Below are 21651 nucleotides of genomic sequence, written 5' to 3'. Positions count from 1 at the left end.
TTTGCTTTACATTTCTTATCACACTTAAAAAAATCTTTATAACGCAGTCTCCATGGGTAGTTCAATTTTGGATTTAGTGCCAATTCGACATTTATTTGTCGTTATGAACTTTAGTAAATTATTTAGTTTATCTTTGGCTTCCAGACAAGATGCCGATGACATTTTAATATAACTTCGAGTCATCTTTTGCGATTTATGGTATCTGCTGCAGTGACCATCCTGCTTTCCCTTGATCCTTAGTTTGTGGTTATTTGTAATATTGCGAATCAACGGGGAATGATAAACGACTACTACTTTAGTTTAATATTTTGAGTATAAAAAATTTTTTTTCTCCGAGTAGAAGGGGAATGTGACGTTCTATCACTTATTTAATTAATTATTAATCAGAACACCTTATTTAATTGTTATTCTATTATTTTTAGAAATTTTTTATATCGCCACCTTCGCCAAACTTTCAAAAATATTCCCCTGATCTGAACTGCTGACCGAAAACTCACAACGATGATGTATAATATACAGAAGATCAACTATTGCAAGAATAGCCTTATGATGGATTTTGCATTTAAATCTAGAAAAGATCCTTGTTAGACCCCTTTATGGGACCCGTACCAGTTTTTTCGTCAGTTCCTTCTTATTTCAATTTTATACCAGTGGCGCATTCACCAAAATTCCAATTTCTTGTCCGAATTTTTACTTACACTCATTTTTTTAAGAAAAATTTATGATAATACGTTTTGCTCATATATCTTTCCCCTAGCTACCATAATATGTGTTGCATAAATGAAAAAATAATCAAAAATCACTTTTAATAAACCATTTTATTTTGTTTAAATAAAATAACAATTAAAATTACAATAAGTTTAAAATTATTACATTAATCGATAAATATATTCAATATTCTCTCACAAATAAAATAAAATAAAATCACTCAGCTGCCTCTTAGTTCAATAAGTCACAAAAAAGTACAGTGGATTCCCTCCTATTATACATATTTACAAAAATTCTAAAAAATTTCGAAGGCACGAAGGATACTAAACCTGAATCCCGCGTACCAAAAAAAGTTGATTAATAGCACGCTGAAAATTTGTTAATAGCTTAACGGTGTCTAGTCGGGCAAACTTTGATGTATGGGAACACTGGAACAGGGGACGTTTTAATTGTGGAACAGGTTAAAAATTTGGAACGTCCGACTACGAAAGCGTTCCATGTATTTTGTCGGACAGAACTTCCAATTGATTTGTTATCATTTCATTAAACTCTCATGCAAAAATCAGACTGATGTTTATCACCAACTGGGTATTTTAATGAGTGGAACACGAAGAACATGTCAAATGACAGGAATTATATCGGTGATAAATAGCAGTCTAATTTTTGCATGAGAGTTTAATGAAACGCTAACAAATCAATTGGAAGTTTTGTCCGACAAAATACGTGGGGCGTTTTCGTAATCTGACGTTCCAAAATTAAAACTTCCCCTGTTCCAGTACATCAAAGTTTGTCCGACTAGACACCGTTAAGCTATTAACAAATTTTCAGCTTGCTATTAATCAACTTTTTTTGGTACGCAGGATCTAGGTCTATACAGGAATGGATTTAAAAAAGCTACGCATAGTTTTCTTCTTTAATACTCTTGGGATCAAATAGATATAAATATTTTGCGGCGATCTCGTCGAATCGTTTGTATTTCGGGCTGAAATTAACTTTTTCCCAACACTGGATAAAACAAAATGCAGAAAAAAATTAATAAAAATGCGTTAAAATAAAAGAAAAATTAATTATTATACAATCATTCGTGAGAATACTCATAGTTATATGTAAATAAAATGTGTAAGCATTTCATTTCCTAATTTATTATCAATATAAAGTAGTATGTTGTGTAATATTTCGATCTATCAAATATAAAAGAGTTTAGTAATATTTTTACCCTTTTCCACTCCGTCTTTTTAGTCCTTCAATACTTGCTATACAATTCTCTAAATTTTCCCTTCCATTCATCTTCTCTTCGTCATTAGTTAGCTTCTTCTTATTCCGTTTTCGCCTCGATCTTAGTTTTCACGCTGATTTTTCTTCACATGAACAGATAATTTGGAGAAATTTCGCTAAAGAGTCTAAAATTATCAGTCACTCAGTTTACTTTTACATTTTCCTAATAATATATCAATATAAAATAGTATTTTGTATAATCTTTCGATCTGGCAAATATAAAACAGTTTAGTAATAATTTTACTATTTTCTACTCCATCTTTTTATTCTTCCAATACTTGCTATACAATTTCTTCACTTTTCCTTACATTCATGTTCCCTTCTTTATATATTAGCCTCTTCTTATTCTGTTTTGGTCTCTATCGTAGTTTTCACATGGACAGATAGCTTGAAGAAATTTGGAAAAAGGGTCTAAAATTATCAGTCCCTCATTTTCCTTTTATATTTTTTCTGATTGCATATATTCAAAAAATTCTGACACGATGTGTGGGACCAAGTAAATTTAAGCCCTGAAAATTTTTTTAACATATTTTTATAATGTGTTAAAAAAGTAGGTCATAAATATTTTATCTAAATTAAATGCAAATTTTAATTTTTTTTTTATTAATAAATTATAAACATTTGTAGCTGCTCCGTAAAAAATCACACTTATATTTTAATCGTATTTAAAAATATTGTAAAAGTTAGTAGCTGTATTATTTTTTAGACAGGCACTTTGTTACACAGCTGGAAGGAATAGAAAATTAATATTTATAAATAATATCGTGTGAGTTTTAGTCCTTAAGAAACGCCAACAGCGACATCTACGGGAATTTTCTATTACTACTATATTTGTTTTAATTCTATGGCGTTCAAAATTTCATGGTTTATGAATTAAGATATTTTTCTTTAACCTTAGAGTCAGATTCTTTTAAAAAACTATATTTTTAAAGTTTTGTTTGATTTTTTTGCAAACAAATATAAAAAAAAATATTAGTTTAAAGTATACTAAAATATAATTTTTTATACTCTTGTAACAATTTACCAAGATTTATTTAAAGAAAACATTATTTACAAAAGACGTAAAATTTACGACACGCACCCGTTCATGTGATATTAAAGGGCGCGCTCGCTGGAATATTAGTAGATGTCGCTGCTGGCGTTTTCCTGAAATTAATAATAAAAATTCAACGTTTTATGGAATGTACAGGTCAGTTCTTATTATAAAAAGTCTAAAAATTGCTTTATTAAATACTGAATGTGGAAGACCGATCCTGAACGATTTCTAAAATATCATTTTCAGGCCAATAAAAAGGCTAAAAATATCAATTAGACATTAACGATACTAGTAAATTCGTTTTTCACAGCAAATTTTAAAATATTTCATGTAAAAGTGTTAAAATTAAAAAAAAATATAATATGGCTGATGCATTTTACATGGTACAGACAACGTTAAACCAGGTGAACAATCGTTATACACACTATTTTTTCAAATTAAAAGCAAAATCCCACTAGCTGACTGTATACCATAGTTATAAAACTTACACAGAAGTTAAAAATTTCGATTTGTATACGTATTTACCACATGCTTTTTATTAACACTCACAATTTTAACCTTTTGCACTCATTCTAACGTGGAAATACTTCATTCTAGGCACTGAGGATGATCTGCTATTAGATCGAAAACGTTCTGTTTTACTACAGTTGGATGACTTTTTAAAAGTTTTAATAAATTTTTATACCAGTATACAAATCGAAGTTTTTACTTATATGTAAGTTTTAAACTATTTTTCCTTCTAAATTGTTTACGTCCCATTGCCCCCATTTATAAAAAAAAAAATACTACAAAATGGTATGATATCTACATCTTATAAATTTCTACATGTTCACCAGGTTTGGCGTATGATATAAACTGATTTTGCTGTTTTTCAGGAAGTTTTTTTTGTAAATAATATCAAAACAAATATTAAGTAATATCCTTGAGCTCTACTTCTCTGAAGAAGTTTCAATTTGGTTTTCGTTTACTACTGCTGCCTTCCTCTTCCTGATTTGAGTGGCGCTACCAATCACCTCCATCCATCTACAAACAACATATTATACTTTAATTGCATTTACTACAAAGTTTTTCTTTCTACTATAATATAACAAGACATCTTAAGAAAGGTACAGTTTGAAAATTTTTTAATTTTCGATTTTTTCCATTATTTTAAATGGAAGTACATAACTTCAAGAATACTCTCCGAAAATTTCAGATAGATCAGAGCAAAATTACCGTAAATACTGCATGTTGAATATCACTACCTTCGACTCGCTTTCCAGCAGATTCACGCCAGTGCGCTTGAGTGTAGTGAGAAACGTTCAACAGCTGTTCCTTTTTGTAACATTCCGTTAACTTCTAATCATCTTTATAGTTATTTTATTTAAATTTTAATAACAGTTTGTCATTAATTTATACTTAAAAACAATAAGATCTAATTAATATAATTCTTTGACTGACGTCATAGTTAACTATTAGTTAGCATAAATTCTTCAGTTGGTAGTAGACACCATCCGCTGTCATGTAAATCTCCCTCTGTGAGGCTCCTCGTTGAACGACGGGAAAGATTTGACACTTGGCTTGGTAAGCTCGAACGAACAAGTGGCAGATGGCTGATCAAGAATAACGAAAACTTTAATTCGGTAGTTTCAAGCTCCTATAAGTAATATTTAGTGGCAAATTATTAGATCCCGGAGGAATTGAAGTCATGTCATCCGGTAATTTTTTTTTACTTTTAAAAAGGTTTGAGAAAAAAGAACGAAGATGGCTGCCATCCTGTCATATAAATTCCTATTGAATTTATTCCTGCAAATTTATGAATCGAAGTTGTTCTTTGAATCTAGTATCTTTTAATTCTATCCATGGTTCGAACATATACACTCAAATGAAGATTATCTTGTCACATATCATGTATCTTATTTAATTTGTGGGGTTATGTCAACCTCGTAGTATTCAATTCAAATTTTACAGATTACATTCGTTATTCTCTAAAGTCTATTCGATGGCTTAGAGCCATAGTGACGTAACTACAAAATTGGCGAAATCGAGTTAAGATAGCCAAAAGTATGTCTAAGGTGTTCTAATTTAGTGCCAAAGAAACGGAACAGCTACTATCAATATTTAAGAAGATGGCATTATGCGTAAGTACAAAAAAACATTTTTGTTTTGGCCCATAGTAAAGTAAGAGCGCTTACGTTATTTGGGCTAATAAATAAATATTTTAAAGTAAACTCGTAACAGGCGATACGTTCTTTTGGCACTAACCGTCCGTTATAAATGTTGACCTTGCGACGCAGTTCTAACCTATAAATTGCTTGTAGTTATAAACTATTGTGTGCTGTTTAAGGTATTGTTTTTAAAAATGTGCGCTTAATTATTTACTTTCTAATAAATTACATAATACCTATCAATAAATATGTCTAGGGGAAAAAAGTTAGTGGATATGGTTCGCGAAAATCGTAAGTACAATTCATAATATACCTAATTACAATAATAACAACTATTGTATATTTTAAACTATTCTTGTATCTTTAAATTGTGATGCTTTAAAAGCTTTTCTCATTTTGTATTTTATACAGAATGTACAAAATCATAGTGTCACTTATTATATTTTTAGAAAAAACTCTTCTAATTGAAGGTAATATAGAAAACAGTAATGAAGACTTAGGCCAATTTCAAGTATTTTCCACGGTTTTATCTGAGAGTAGTACTTTGTTAGAGCTTAAACATTCCAGTCCGTCCATATTAGTAGACAGCTACGGTAAGTTTAGAAGCTATAGCTATAGGTACAATATACCTAAAATGCTTGATACTTTCTGTATCTCATCCAATGCAGTTTTAAATATAATTAGTCTACAGTAATAATTATTAAAATTAAAATATTTAAGGTATTTTATTTTATTTTACAAAATAGCAGTGAAGTAACTTTATTTAGCCTATTTAATTGTTAGTGATTCCGTAAATGGTTTAAATAATTCGTAATTATTAGTCCAATCCCTGTGGTAAAAAACTACACATTTATTTATGAAATAAAAAAGTAAAAATAGATACTAAACACTCATCATTTTTTTGTTTTAGTTTGTTTAAACGCATATTAAATTATTTAAACTTTGTTTACTAATAAAAAATTATTTTTTAAACAAGTAAAAATCTTTTTAGAAAATGCTCAATCTATTGATTTCAATAATAGACGTCATATTACTGCAGAATCTGAAATAAACACTGATGGTTATATCACCATTGAAGCTGAACCTACAACAACTGATGATGGTACCTTTAAAGATTACACTGAGGATACCATAAATTCTGATGATTCTATAGCTGATCCAGATTTTAATCCTATCAGCTCAGACTCAGGTTAGAGATTAACAGTAATGGTTTTAGTTTTTAGATTTTTAAAATGCCTTTTTTTAGATGATAATGAAAATAATGAAATTATGGAAACGGATAATATAGATAACGCAGAATCATTGCCAATACTCTCTGGGGAACAAAGAAAAAGAAGAAGAGTTGCTAATCCTACAGAATCTGAAATAAACACTGATGGTTATATCACCATTGAAGCTGAACCTACAACAACTGATGATGGTACCTTTAAAAATTACACTGAGGATACCATAAATTCTGATGCCATAGAATCTACCAGCTCAGACATAGGTTAGAGATTAATAGTAATGGTTTTAGTTTTTAGATTTTTAAAATGCCTTTTTTTAGATGATAATGAAAATAATGAAATTATGGAAACGGATAATATAGATAACGCAGAATCATTGCCAATACTCTCTGGGGAACAAAGAAAAAGAAGAAGAGTTGCTGATCCTACAATGTGGAAAAAAAATCAAAGAACAACAAAAAGACAAAAAGGTGAAGCCTATATTTCTGTTCGTGGTAAAAAAGTGCCTGAGAAAAGAGTGAAGGAGAAAGACTGCAGTAAATGCCCAAAAAAATGTAGTACAAATTTTAATCCAGAAACGAGAGACGAACTTCATAGAGCTTTTTGGCATATTGCGAATATTGAAAAACAGCGTCAATATATCAGCTCATTGATAGACATTATTAAGAAAAAATCGAAACGAACTGAAGCAGAAGTATCTAGACGACATAACACCGTCATATACAGTTTAGTTAAAGAAGGGAAAAAAATTTCAGTATGTCAAGGATTTTTTCTTAAAACTTTAGACATATCTGAAACTTTTGTAAGGAGAATTCTGTCGAAACGCACTCAGGAAAATATAGTACAATCTGACAAAAGAGGTCATCACATACCTGCAAATAAACGTCCTGAAATTGCTAAACAGAATATTATTGATCACATAAATTTATTTCCTCGAGTACCGTCTCATTACTGCCGAAAAGATACCGGTAAGCAATATCTGGCATCCGACTTAAATGTTCAAATAATGTACGACCTCTATAAAGAAGACTGCTTAAATAAAAAAATTAATCCAGAAAAGCTGTGGTATTACAGAAATATTTTTAATACGGAGTGTAACTTGTCATTTCATACTCCCAGAAAGGACTTGTGCGACAAATGTTTCGCATTTGATCACTTGCCAGCAAACGAACAAGCCAAAAAACAGAGTGAGCATGAAAGCCATTTAAAAAGAAAAACATTAGCCAGAAATATGAAGAATTCCATAAAAGAAAAGGCACTTGCTGGTGATTGTTCCTTAGCTGAATTCGACCTAGAAGCAGTACGCTATTGCCCAAAGACTAATGCAAAAAAACTTTTTTACAAACGTAGATTAGCTGTCTATAATTTAACAGTTTTTAATGTTGCTTCCAAAGAGGCCTATAATTATGTTTGGCATGAAGGAATGGCTAAACGCGGTTCAGTCGAGATTGCTTCATGCATCTGGAAACATTTGTCTGAAAATCAGCTGCACAGTGAACATAATTTTTTTTCAGACACGTGCAGTGGACAAAATCGAAATGTTAATATGGTTTCAATGTTTCTCTATGCCGTTAAAAATTTAGAGAGTGTTTTTATAATTAACCACTTCTTTTTTGAGCCTGGCCATTCCATGATGGAATGTGATTCTGTCCATGCGCACATAGAAAAAAAAAGTCGAAATGTAGATATTTTTGATCCATCTGGTTGGTATGCGGTTATAAGAACAGCATCCCGAAATTTAAAGTACAGGGTAATTGAAATGGATCAGACAAAGTTTTTCGATTTTAATAGTTTAACACAGAAAACTATACGTAATAAAAAAATAGATACAAATGGCAACAAAATAAATTGGCTTAAAGTCGTTTGGTTTCAGTTTAAAAAAGAAAGCCCAAACACAGTTTTTTTTAAATACGAAATGGATTCAGAAGCTTTCCTAGAATTTGATATTTCAATTAACATTTCCGTAAGACGAAGCGTACGTAGAGAACAAAAAGAACAATTTGATCTGGAAAGAATGTATACAAGTACCATGGCTATCTCCTCGGAAAAACATAAAAATCTTATGGAGCTTTGTCAAGATGTTATTCCCAAAACATATCATGCTTTTTATGCTTCTTTAAACGAGTGTCATGGAACAGATGGGAACGAAAACATATCCGATCAAGAAGATAGTGATTAATATTAATTTTTTTTATATTTTTTAGTATTTGGATTAATAAATACTGTTTATTTTTTTTATTTTTATTATTACAACGATCACTTAAGATTAAACTTATCTACATTTTTTAGTGTAACAAAAACGTAACTACCTATAGGTGTAACTAAAACCTATATCATTTTTACTAAAAACATAAAATAATACATTTTACTACAAATTCTAATTCTCATACCTTTATTTTATACTAAAATATACTTTTGGTTGGTATAAATCCATTAAATATTTAGTAATTTGCGTTTACCCCGTTCTAAAAACCTTTATTTCACTTTATTAGAAAATGTGTTTTTTGTAGTTACGTCACTATGGTTCTAAGCCATCGTATTAGATTGTGTGCATTCGAGCCACCTTAAATTTCAGTCCAAAAGCCAGTATTTTTCTTAAATCTTACAACATATTACATTATCCCATATCATTTTAATAATAAAAAAATACCCTTTATAGAAATATTGTTTGATCCCCCTTCCTTCACTCATTTCATATAATCATTTTCTCCATACAAATACTACTTGCCAAAGTAGTATTTTGTTACACCTTCTCTTTTGTAAATTACTCCGCGATTCAAAAATATATTCCGGTGTGCATCACTTTATGATTTGACAGGCAAAAAAACTGAAAACAAACGTTGCCAAAACTTTAAACTCGTTTTTTTTTTCAAAATTGCATTTTTCAAAGGCGGTGCACATCGTAACTCAAAAACTACTCGACCGATCCACCTGAAATTTTGCATATATGTACTATGTACATATTTTCATGATACTATAAACAACGAGATAGTATCTTCCCGTAGCGCAAAATACGTCCGAGTTCGCGCATGATGACGTAACTGGAGTCTGGAAGTTGAATTTGAATTCAAAGTTAAATACAGTAGGAAAAATGAAAGAATACCCATGAACGAACATATAAAACACGCTGTATCTTCCTGTCACCGTGTCACACAAAAAATTGGCCAGCGCAAGTACATATAATAATTATTATTACATGTACTTGCGCTGGGCAATTTTCTTTGTGACACCGTGACAGAAAAATACAGCGTGTTTTATATGTTCGTTCATGGGTATTCTTTCATTTTTCCGACTGTATAGAATTTGTATGCATTATGTGATGAAATTATTCAATTATCAAAATAACATTAAACTTCAATGTATTCGAAAAAAATTTAGTGTCGAGATTCCTGTCAAAATAACTGTCAAAGATAAAATATAAAATACACTTAGCTTACAACCGCGAACAATTCGGACTAATCGGACATTGCGAATGATTACGAACCATTAAGAACTTGCCGGTCTCCACTTACGTCACGACTTCCGGATGTGCAATATATTATCTTGCATATTTCTTTAGACATTCATGATGTAACGCTGTTGAGATATTCTTTTTTGTTTTATGCTTATTTTTTGTTTAACAATAATAAATATAACGTAAACAAGTCTTTATTTTATAGTCTTGGGCCATCACTATCTAGTCTTCTCCAAAACTCAATGTGTACAGTATTGTGTCGTTTAGAGGGATTCCCATGTTTTCTGCATTTTCTTTTCCACGTCTTCAGCGCTTGCTCGTATTAGATCTTAAACAAAGTAGAAGACACGCAGCATGCTTGTTTGAGTGCTTTGCTGATAGTGAAACCATTGGATATTTGACCTTTCTTTGTTTTACTTCTGTTGTTCTTGTAGAGGTCTTATTCACAGGATTACCGTTAAATTTTACTTATTAAACTCTATCAAAAGCGTTAATCAAATCAATAAATCCCCAACTCACCTATTATACGTGTACTCTGATTCCGCCCTGAAGAAATACACGTGATTCTTATATTGCAGCTTAAACACATAGTCCTTCGAAATCATATCTTCTCGCAAAGGGGGGCTGATGGTGTACCCCAGCAGGGGCAGCGATGCTAGGGGAAAATCGTCGATGCAACCTTTGTAGAAGAACAGACAGAAGGACGTGAATACCACCCAGAGTTTCTGCCAACCATTGCTGCTTTTAAATTTCCTTAAAAGATAACCGGAGAGTTGATTCTGAAAGAAAAAGTATGGTTTTAGTATGCAAGGGTAAGGTGAAAAGTTATAGTCGGTATAGTGTAATGATATGCCTTCAGCACGACATCGACAGCAGAGAACCGTTGGCGCTCCGACATCCGCGCAACCCGGTACCCCAGTCATTTCCACTTCTCGGAACCATTCGAGATAGGGTGGCTGAGAGCCGAGATTTAAGGAGACTACCGAACGGAGAATAATCAGTCTTGTGGCTCTGGACTCCCTGGCCAGCCAGTGTAGTGAACAGGCAGGCCAACCTAACTGGTAGAACTCCGTATTGAAGATATCTACCGCTCGTAATGGTACAAATACCCATTGGTACTAATTTCAAACTAAATGGAAGAAACTCACCTCCACAGCCAATAACTCGTCTTTCATGCTAATACTGGTGCTCCTATGCCAGCACACGTGTACCGTGGTGTTGCTTCTCTGCGCCTGTGGTTTAGTCTGAGTACCAACGTCATTGTTGCCAACCTGATCTATATGCTCGTCCGAAGAACCTAGGGAAAAAGAAAACACTGCTAATTTCTGACCTGTTTTTGCTGCTGATATTTCTTGTAAACATTAATAGATACTTACTACAACTTTTAAGACTCAAATACGTGATTTTCGTATCGGATTTATCTCTGGCCATCTGTATGGCACGTTGGAGGTCCGTCTTCCATTTCTCCTTCTCTTCCAACGAATTAGCGGCTACAGTTAGTGCTCTATTGCCGCCGTAAATGATCAAACCGTTGAACATCAAATCGCCGTCAGGTTCTTCTATCAGTACTCCCCTGAGGGGCATGTGACCGTGGACTTTGAACTGCAGAGTAGCTTGCGATCGTGATGTGTATAATAAAATATCGGAGAACTAAAAAAAAATGAGAAAATAATAATATCCCAATGAGCATTTTAACCCAATGTCCTGAAAAAAGAAGAAAATCAAAGAATAGGATAGAAGAAACAATCCATTAATGCGAAGAAATATGTTAACATCGTCAAGATCGTAGCCAGAAAGGAAAAAGGGGGCTAGATCGACTCTAGTGGTTATTCTTTTACTTAAAACCAGAAAAAAAAAGAAAATAAAATAGAAAGTTCAAATAACAAACAATATAGAGGAAAGAAAATAGCAAATAGCATAAAAGGGAACAAAGAGTGAAGTAGAAAGAAAATAACGTAGGAAAATAAAGAAATAAGATTAAGACACAGATAAAAACGGAGGAAATGAAATAAGAGTGTAAAATAAGAAAGAGGAAATGAAATATTAAAAATGAGAAGGAAAAGGTGTGATAGACACTCATGGTATTTTTTTTTACATAAAACCACAAAAAGTAGAGAAAAAAAAGCACCGTGTACAAATAACACGTAATATTAAGACAACTAAGAGAACAATATGAGACAACCCTAAAGAAAAATCTCGCAGTAGCCAATGACACAGAGGAAATATTTAAAAATATAACAGAAGCCATTTTGAATTCAGCTGAAGAGGTGCTAAGACAGAGGGAAATAAAAAGAAGGAAATAATGGTTCGACACAGAATGCCAAAGCAAAATAAAACAGAAAAACCAAGCAAGAAATAAATGGATATCAACCCCAAAGAAGAACATCATCGAAATTAATATAAAAAAAAGAAAGTAACAGACCAATGTTGCAAAAACAATCTGCGGATGAAAGAGTTATTCAAGGATCTAGAAGAGAATGTAACGATAGAGTTAAACTATTTGGATACCTAAAAGCCCAATAAATATAATGCAGACCTCACGTGCCACACAGATAAAGATGAAGAAAAATTACGAATATTCGAAAAGAAAATCCTCAGCAGAATTATGAACCCGATAAGAATGGAAAACGAAGAAATGAGAATAAGAATGAAACATGAAAGAAAGACATAATGAAGGGACAAGATATAGCTAGATTTATTAAAACGCAGAGACTGAGAAGGTCACATACTGAGAAGGGACACATAGAGAGAATGAAAAACGACCTACTGATTAAGTAAGTCACCAGATGAACACCAGAAACTAAGGGAAGACCCAGAGAGAGGTGGAAGGACCAGGTAGTGAGATATATCAAAATTCTGAAGGTCAGAAACTGGAAGGAACTACGCACAAATCGAAATGAGTGGAAGAAAATTGTAAAGAACACCAAGTATAAAACAAAACTTACACTATACACTAATAGACACCGCAATAAGGAAATCAGAGAACTCTAAATAAGAGTGTCAAACATTCTAACAGGAATGAAAGGCCTTGATGATGATTGAGACAAGAAAATTGTAAACACTCCAAAAAGGCCTATAAAGGGAAATGAACTAAATTAGAGCAAGTAGAAAAAAAGCAAAAAATAAAGAAAATACTTATTTGATCAAAAAACACTTACCAAAAAGAACATTCGTTGTTGATAGCCCTTTCGCGAATGCTTCAAGAGACACCCGTGCCTGATGAATGTTCTTCCAGGTTGTACCAGATTGTCAAATCCGACTATATCTCTTTGCAGCTCGCACAACGTCGCAAGGTTCTTGGATTGTTCAAGAGTTTCCGAAACTGGCAGCATCAAGTCTTTCAACGTATCTATGGCGGTTCTACAGTCGGTTCTATCGGGGTGGTTTTCGTCGTAGTAATTAAGAAGCCGTTTTAAGAGGGACTGATACTGGAGCAGCCTGTGGAGAGGTTTCAGGACGAACGTGGTGAGCGGAAGATAACATACTTTTTGAGTTTCGAAGTCGCGGTATAGCTGCTCGAAGCGGTTGTTTTGTTTGAAAGCTGCATCGAGACGTTCTAAGACTAGCATATGGCCATCGAGGTACTCTTCATAAATCTAAAAACGAAAAACTGTTTTTAAAACTTTAATATAATTACAGTTGTTCCAACGGATCTTTGCACAAACGTAATTATTGATTTAAAAACAAGTTGAATTAAAACATTAAGAGTAAACAGTAGCGATCAACAGGTAGCAACAAAATATAACTTCGGGAGATAGTATCATAAACTTTGGCAACAGTGGTAATCTTTTTACATTATCTAAGATTAATATCATAGTCGCGCTAAATGGAAGTAATAGAAAACGATTTTATTATTAATAAATAGATATTTATAAAAATAAACCAAAATGGGTGAAAATTTTATGTTAAGATAGGTATTTAGAAAGGTATTTGCATGAAATATCTAATAATAGAACAATAATTAATAATCATTTTTTGTTGTGAAGCGAAACAAATTTCGATTTTCGCATAATTTTGGCACGGTTTTTAATGGACTTTTTCTTAGAAGGTTTCACTTTATTTTTCGTTTGATTTACTTTTTCCATTTTGTTAAACTATTGATAATACTTTTAGAATAAAAAATCCTCCTAAAACTTTATATACTCGCATTAGAATTCGAAATATTTTTACGTAAAATATACTTACCTACCTACATATAACTAACTCACAATTAACAACAATCTATTCTTTCAAAGAGGCCAACAATTTATACAACAACAACAAATATATAATAAATTAACTATCAATAAACACTACTTTCCTATGAAACAACAAAAACGAATTATTAAATTAACATACTACTGCACTGAACAGATATCGATAAAGATGACAGAACAGATTAGAGAAAATCTGACGCAGGTTTGTCAAAATGACAGTGATAATTTCTCTATGTTGCCTAATTAGTTATTTAGTTATAATATGTTCGATTTCTTGTTAGAAATAAAAAATTTTAGTAGTTCCAAGATTACACAAAATCTAGGCATGGGATAAAAAAGTTTATTTGAAGAAAGTTTTTTTTTTTCTTCTTAATGGTGGTACAGGCTCCTTTTTTCAATATTTTATTTAGTTATAGAGTAATTTCCACGTACTAACATATTCCTGAAATTGGGCTCTGTACCGCCATTCTTTATTATATTACGAATATGTGTGCCAAATATCTCGACAAAATATTCAAAATTAGAGCCGCAATCTTGGAACGCGTTTGTTGCTACCTGTTGATCGCTACTGTAGCCTCTTAAGTGAAACGTACGTCGGCATGTACTGTCAATGTAATTATTAGGAAATGGCTACTATCCCGGTGGACGTGTTTTATAAAGTTATTTTATTGAAGTGTTTGATCTTTTGCAATTTTGAAAAAATTTCGTAAGTGCCTCGAGGAAGGGTGTAGTAATGCGTAGGTATTTTTTTTCTTCTTCTTCTTTTTGTGGAATTTAGGGCTTTGGTGAGAGCCCATTAGCTTTAATAATTGTTAGAAATAATATTTCTAACATAGCAAGTAAATAAAAATACTATAAAATAAAAATTTGTTGTAAATTCGTATTTAAATTCGTATTGTGAGATGAAATTTAACACGCGACTGTTCACGTTACAGGAGTGAGCACGACTACTCCCGGGTTAAACAATAATCTCGAGAATAAACAAATAAGTTTCCGTTCGACAGAACTATAGCCAGACTCATGTAGTATAATTATATAATTACAAAATATTACTTGTCTCATTAGCTTAAAAATAAATAATTTCCGGAAGTAATTAAAGAAGAGAGCAACAGTTAGTAGTTCTAAAAATGTCACTGAAAATGATAAACGTCAAAATTCTTAAAATTATTTTAGTACACTGAATTCGCTCTGCCGAGACACAACTGTCTAGTGACGTTGATAATTTCTTTTTTGGGAAATTAGGGTGCTAGACGTGACTGTAAATTACTACACAACCAAACATACTCGCTCACATCCCAATATTATTAATAGTAAACAGAGATAAATAACATAAATCTTACGCCAATCAATAATTATTTATTTACACCATTATAATGTATTGATAACAAATGAGAAAATTATTTATTGTACAAAATAAAAATATTTTGTAGAAATAAATTCCACGCAATTTTATGGGTTTAGTATCCACTCCCAATATTTCCAATAATTCTTCTTTTTTTAGTGAAAGATTAAGTTGATTTGAGCAGTTAATAGTGTGGGTAGGAATTTTTGTGCTGTATGTTTCCTATTCCGAATGTGTCAAGTGAATCTCAGCAAAGCGAATTCAGTATAAATAATATATCAAAAACATGCTGTATCGCTTGTCCTTGTAACTTATTGTGGTTTCTGTGGAAAAGCAGATTGATATACAAAATACTACTAAATTAAACAAAAATGTTGTTGCTTAGTAAAAAAATCTAATAATTTATTTAATCTGACTCATTTATATAGGCAATTCAGACATACATTATACATATATTATAGTTCTTACCGGCAAGAGTGGCGGAAGATGGGCCAGAAGGACATCAGCAATTTTTTCCGCCATAGGTACTGCCCTCGGACCGCCTTTGATGTCCCAACTCTTCAGCCTCTTCTCTAGATCTTTCACCAGGAGACCGTGCGCCTGGGCCAAAGGTGCTATTAGTGACAAGAGGATCTGGCATTCTTCGGGCTCTTCTTTTCCTACTTCATCTCTGAACCACTAAAACAGTAAACGATATAATAATTTATAATAGACAAATACATAACAAGGTGGCGATGACAAAACGATGAGAAAGCATTGTAGGTTGAAAAGAGTGAAATATAATTGAAAAACGTTCAGTAATGAGTTTTATTGCGATAATTCGCTAAATTTAGCAACAATAATACTTTTTTCGTAGTAATATGCTTCTTTTAATGACGATAAGACCCGGCGTTGATTATACAGCTTGTTTCCATAGCTTTAAAATACGGTGATTTTAATTACGATAATGCTTAATTCGATGATAATGCTGATGATTTGACAAATACGATATTGTTTTATGATAGTATGCTTATTGTGGTAGATAGAATGGCAACAGGCATGATTTTGATTGTTCGCTTGTTGTAATAACATAAATTCGTTGACTTTTACTACGATAATGCTTACTTTAGTGCTAATAATTCATAATAATTAATTTTTAGCAATAATTTTAATGACAATGTGGCCGACTTTTATTGTAAAGCTTCTTTTAATAGCAGAAATATGCTGCTTTTAATTACGATAATGGCTTTTATAATGATGCCAATTTTGATAATTATAAACTTTTTTTGAAATAATATACTTCTTTGAATGACAATAATACCGATTTTTCTTGTGAAGCTTGTTTCAATAGCAAAAATATGCAGAGTTAATTAAGATAATGTTTACCTTTTATGACGATGCTCATTTTGATAACTATAATCCCTTTTTTGATAATGATATGCTTCTTCTTTAATGCCAATAAGGTAGGACTTGATTGAAAAGGTTGTCTCAATAATCAAACTATGCTTGATTTTGATTACGATAATGCTACGATAATAATGCTGATTTTTACATCCACGACGATCCTTTTTTGGTGTAGATATGCTTATCTGAATGTAATAGGCCCGACTTTGATCGTACTTAAAGCTTTTAATTAATAAAAAAATACGCTGATTTTACTTGCGATAATGCTTAGTTTGATGATAATGCAGACTTTGACGATAATCCTTTTTCAGCAATAATACGCTTCTTTAAATGAAAACAAGGCCGACTTTTATTTTTAACAACAAAAATATGCTGATTATATTGCTTGTTTAATGCTAAAAATGCTTGTGTAAAGCTTGTTTCAATAACAAAAATGTGCTGATTTTGATTACGATTATGCTTACTTTGATAATAATGCCGATTTTGACAACTGTGTTGGGTTTTTGACACTAATATGCTTCTTTTAATGACAATAAAGCCAACTCTAATTATAAACATTGTTTTAATTAGTTAAAATATACTGATATTTAATACGACAATGCTTACTTTGAATATAATGCTGATTTGGACAATGATAATCATATTTTAAATGATACTAAGCTTTTTTATTGGCGATAAAACAAACATTAATTATAAAACTGGTTTTGATGATGAAACTGTACTGATTTTGATTTCGATAACGCACATAAATCTTTTGACACATAAATCTGAGAAAAATGAAGGTGTACTTACAACATTGATCACATCCAAATCTTTTTTATACGTCAGTTCTGTCATTAAAATTTCTTTAGCTATATAGTAGGTCTTGTCAACGACATGTTTCGACTTTTTCTTTGTTTCTCCTTCAATTTCAGCGATGATTGTCGTAGTGTTGGTTGAGTTGCCTGAAATTAACGCAATTTTAATACAACACTGTATATTTTTATGCACTTGTAATCATTACTCACCATTGACCATTGTATTTGCGTTGATACTGTTCATCAGCTGTTCTTTAGCTAAAACCTTGGAAGGACTGTCGTCGCTATTGAGAGTATTGGTGGTACTGTAGTTGCCGTTTGAAGCTGCCAGCGAGAGTTCAGAAACGTTGCCGTTAGCTGACCTGAGCGGAGTGGAAGTGTAGAAGTTGTTGTTGTCGCGTATTTTAGCATCTTCGACTTTGGTTCTTTCTAGGAGCTCCTTCTTGCTATCATCTAGAAATCGTAAGAAATATTAGGGAAACTGTTAGGGTAAGAATTCTACAAAAAAAGCCAAATATAAAAAGAGAGTACTAAAATAAGGTAAAAAGAAAGGGAACTAAATACAAATAGGTGTTCACACGATAATAAATACTACAAAACGGAATAGATTGCTTTAAAAATGCTCGAAACCTTATCAAATGTTGACGGTTCTAATCAGAAGAAAAAACTCTTTTAGCTAAAAAAAGATGCTCAAATCAGAATGATATCTGTAAGAGACTTGAGGTAGCAGTATTGTCAAAATCAGATAGTATTCTGTTAGAGATACTTATAAAATTTGACGGATATAAGTGATGTACTACCACTACTTGCATATGTCGGTTAATAACGTTTTCTGTCGCTTTCCAACTTCCAATCGCCAATTCTCGGGTTGTTACATATATCCTCCTGTATATTTTTTCTCAGCTCTTTGTCTATTCCTTCGCTCCAACTTTTTCTCAGTCTACCTCGTTTTCTTTTTTCGTCTGGTTGCCGTTTTAATATATCCTTTGGTATTCGTTGTTCATCCATTCTTTGTATTTGTCCGAACCGCATACGTTGTTTTGTCGATAAGTCATCTGCGATTGCTCGTTTGATTCCCATTATTTCTGTAATGCGTTCGTATAATGGTTTCTCTTCTAGATCTTCCTGCTGCTCTTCTCCAAAAATCCATTTTTGCTGCTTTCAGCGTTGCCAGTTTTCTTTCAGTGGCCATACCTAGCAGCTATATAGAGTGATACTTTTCAATATAAGTCTCATAAATCCTCTTTTTGTTTTCTTTGCTGATGGATTGGTTCCATAAAATGCTGTTTAATATTGTGATGGCTTTCCTACCTGACATATTTTTTTCTTTTATGGCTTTGTTTAATGTTTCATCGTGCGAAGTATTGATACCAAGATATTTGTTAATTTTTGGGCCATATCGTCATAATCGCGAGCCATTATTACTACTTAGTCTGCAAAGTTAAGCGTATATGCATAGTGTTGGTGAGTGGTATCCCCATTGTTCTACATTTTTGTTTCCACCTTTTTAAAGTACTTTCACGGTATATTTTAAATAAAGTGGGGGACAGGCAACATCCTTGCTTCAATCCCTTGGCTACAAATACTGTTGTTATTTGTGCTCCTGTTATTATTTTTGTTATGGGTTATTAATAATTCTATATTAATATTCGTGCTTTCCATTGATTGCCACAGCTTCAGTGGAACGCTATCGTAGGCTTTTCGTAGATCGACAAACAACATACGAATTTCTTGATTCCGTGCCATCATCTTTTTTTCTATTATCTGAGTTAAGAAGGAAATGTGGTCAATAGTAGATGGACCCGTAAAAAATCATGCTTCTTCTTCTGCTTCAGAATCTAAATATTCTTTCTCGATTCGATTCTTCAAAACCTTCCCACATATTCTACTCAGATTCGGTTTCAGCTATTCCTCCGTAATTTTCACAATTGATATTATTACCCTTTTTATCTATATAATACTGAGATGAGATGTTTTCCATTCTAGTCGCAACATAGGGGGTCCGGTGGACACTTTTAGTTAGCCGCAATTTAATGATGGTATTATAAGTTTTTTGGGTCGCTGAATCCAATGGAAGTGGTCTGGAAGCCCAAATGTGGTGCATTTAATTGTTATTAACGAATTATAGTAAAATTAGGTGTTTTTCAGGAATTATTAGAAGCCCTGTAAATAAATTGATAGTGTTAAGGTTTTCTCTGGTGTATTTTTGATCGCTGAATCGAATGTGACTAGTCGCGATTACTCAAAATAATAGGTTATTCGCCGAAAAGCTCGAAATGCGCTATCTACAGTAAGGTTTTAGTCTTTTCCATAGTATTTTTATACGCTAAATCGACTTTGTTAATTATTAATCGACGTTCCGACTTTGTTATTAATAAATTATTGCAAAAATAACGGTTTATAGAACGTTCACTCACGGTTTTTGCTCTAAGTTTTAAAAAACCACTTGGATTGACATGAAATTTGGCAATCATGTAGCTAATATGTCAAACAAAACAAGTGATATTGTGCCGATGTCTGCTTTTACCCTGGGGGTGAGTTTCACCCCTTTTCTGGAATGAAAAAAGAAACCTTTAAAATAAGTCCGGAAACTGATTAATTCTAAGCAACTTTTGTTCTATTCAGTTTTTTCACAAGTCAACACTTTTCGAGTTATTTGGTATTTTTGTTGAAAAATGAACATATTCACTCGCAAATAACTCTAAAAGTATTAGTGAAAAAACTGTATAGAACAAACACTGCTTAGAATTAATCAGTTTATCCAATTCCGGACTTATTTTAAAGGTTTCTTCTTTCACCCCCGAAACGGGGTGAAATTCACCCCCAGGGTAAAAGCACACATCGGCACAATATCACTTGTTTTGTTTGACATGTTAGCTATGTGCACGCCATATTTCATGTCATTCAAGTGGTTTTTTAAAATGTAGAGCAAGAACCGTGAGTAAACGTACTACATAAACCGTTATTTTTGCAATAATTTATTAATAACAAAATCGGAACGTAGTTTAAGCTATCACGACTAGTGAAAATCGATTTAGCGTATAAAAATACTATGAAAAAGACTACAAACTTGCTGTAGATAACGCATGTCGAGTTTTTCGGCGAATAAGCTATTATTTTGTTATCAACAAAATAAGCACACATTTTGAGTAATCGCGACTAGTCGCATTCGATTCAGCGATCAAAAATACACCAGAGAAGAACTTAACAGTATCAATCTATTTACAGGGCTTCTAATAATTCCTGAAAACACCTAATTTTACCATAATTTGTTAATAACAATTAAACGCACCACATTCGGGCTTCCAGACCACTTCCATTGGATTCAGCGACCCAAAAAACCTATAATACCACCATCAAATCGCGGCGAACTAAAAGTGTCCACGGGACCCCCTATGTTGCGACTAGACTATTCCATAAGGATTTCGCTTTCGTAGTGTTTGTAACAAGCTGCTAAAAATAAAAAAGCTTTTAAAGCGCTTATCAGAAATGAGCAGCCTCTCTAACTACTTGGAGACCGTTTGAGACTCCAGAATTCAATACGAGCATTTTTTTAAAGCAACCTACGTGGAAAAAATAAAAATTTGCCACACCAAATCAATGTTAGTAAGCTCACCTTATTCCTGTTAGGTAAGCGTCAAGAGAAAACATTGAAAAGCCACAAATTTTGACAAATCGTATGATTTATTTCGAGAAAACTGATCGTTTACAGAGTGGAATGATAACTATCATGTGTTTTTTATAATAATAATATTAAAAAATTGTTCTGATAAATTCAAATGATTGTACACAGCACAAATATGAAGATCTACCGATACGTATTCGAATCGAATAAAATGATCAATCAATAGAAAAACAACATGTTCAATCGGTTTTATATGCTCTTAGCATTAGTTAACAAAAGTTTGGATAAGATCCCTGGTGGTTCAAACAACTCTGAAACTTATTATTCGAAGTTACTATAGACAAAAATAATTTATTAATCTCTTCTAGCTGACTGTCTCGATTCTCACACTAAGTATCTTAACTAGACAATAATGTTTACTTTACTAAAACCAGCGTTCACTATGGACACGCCCTTACTGTT

General features: G+C 32.4%; 2 protein-coding genes across 4 annotated transcripts in view; one reads left to right on the top strand and one right to left on the bottom strand.

The window, feature by feature from the left end:
- Positions 1-799: 799 nt before the first annotated feature.
- LOC114325331 (FERM, ARHGEF and pleckstrin domain-containing protein 2-like) overlaps positions 800-21651 on the bottom strand; it is a 176785-nt gene continuing 155933 nt past the window's right edge. For both annotated transcript variants that reach the window (XM_050648935.1, XM_050648936.1), the window contains 8 exons: positions 17775-18017; positions 17560-17711; positions 15853-16062; positions 13005-13442; positions 11223-11496; positions 10995-11143; positions 10366-10625; positions 800-4042 (listed from right to left, as the gene is read on the bottom strand). In XM_050648935.1, the coding sequence (XP_050504892.1) occupies positions 3949-4042; positions 10366-10625; positions 10995-11143; positions 11223-11496; positions 13005-13442; positions 15853-16062; positions 17560-17711; positions 17775-18017 (1820 nt within the window). In that variant the 3' untranslated portion in view covers positions 800-3948. The remainder of the gene's footprint in view (positions 4043-10365; positions 10626-10994; positions 11144-11222; positions 11497-13004; positions 13443-15852; positions 16063-17559; positions 17712-17774; positions 18018-21651) is intronic.
- On the top strand, positions 5027-8626 carry LOC126883399 (uncharacterized). 2 transcript variants are annotated; one of them, XM_050648940.1, is made up of 4 exons: positions 5027-5759; positions 6158-6355; positions 6413-6655; positions 6713-8626. In XM_050648940.1, the coding sequence occupies exons 1-4, from the start codon at positions 5579-5581 to the stop codon at positions 8569-8571; spliced, it is 2481 nt and encodes an 826-aa protein (XP_050504897.1). In that variant the 5' UTR covers positions 5027-5578; the 3' UTR covers positions 8572-8626. The 2 variants fall into 2 exon arrangements, with proteins under 2 accessions (XP_050504897.1, XP_050504898.1); XM_050648941.1 differs by lacking the exon at positions 6413-6655.

Source organism: Diabrotica virgifera, chromosome 4 (genome assembly GCF_917563875.1).
Source record: "Diabrotica virgifera virgifera chromosome 4, PGI_DIABVI_V3a".
Lineage (NCBI taxonomy): Eukaryota > Metazoa > Arthropoda > Insecta > Coleoptera > Chrysomelidae > Diabrotica > Diabrotica virgifera.
This window is presented reverse-complemented; position numbering and strand designations above follow the sequence as displayed.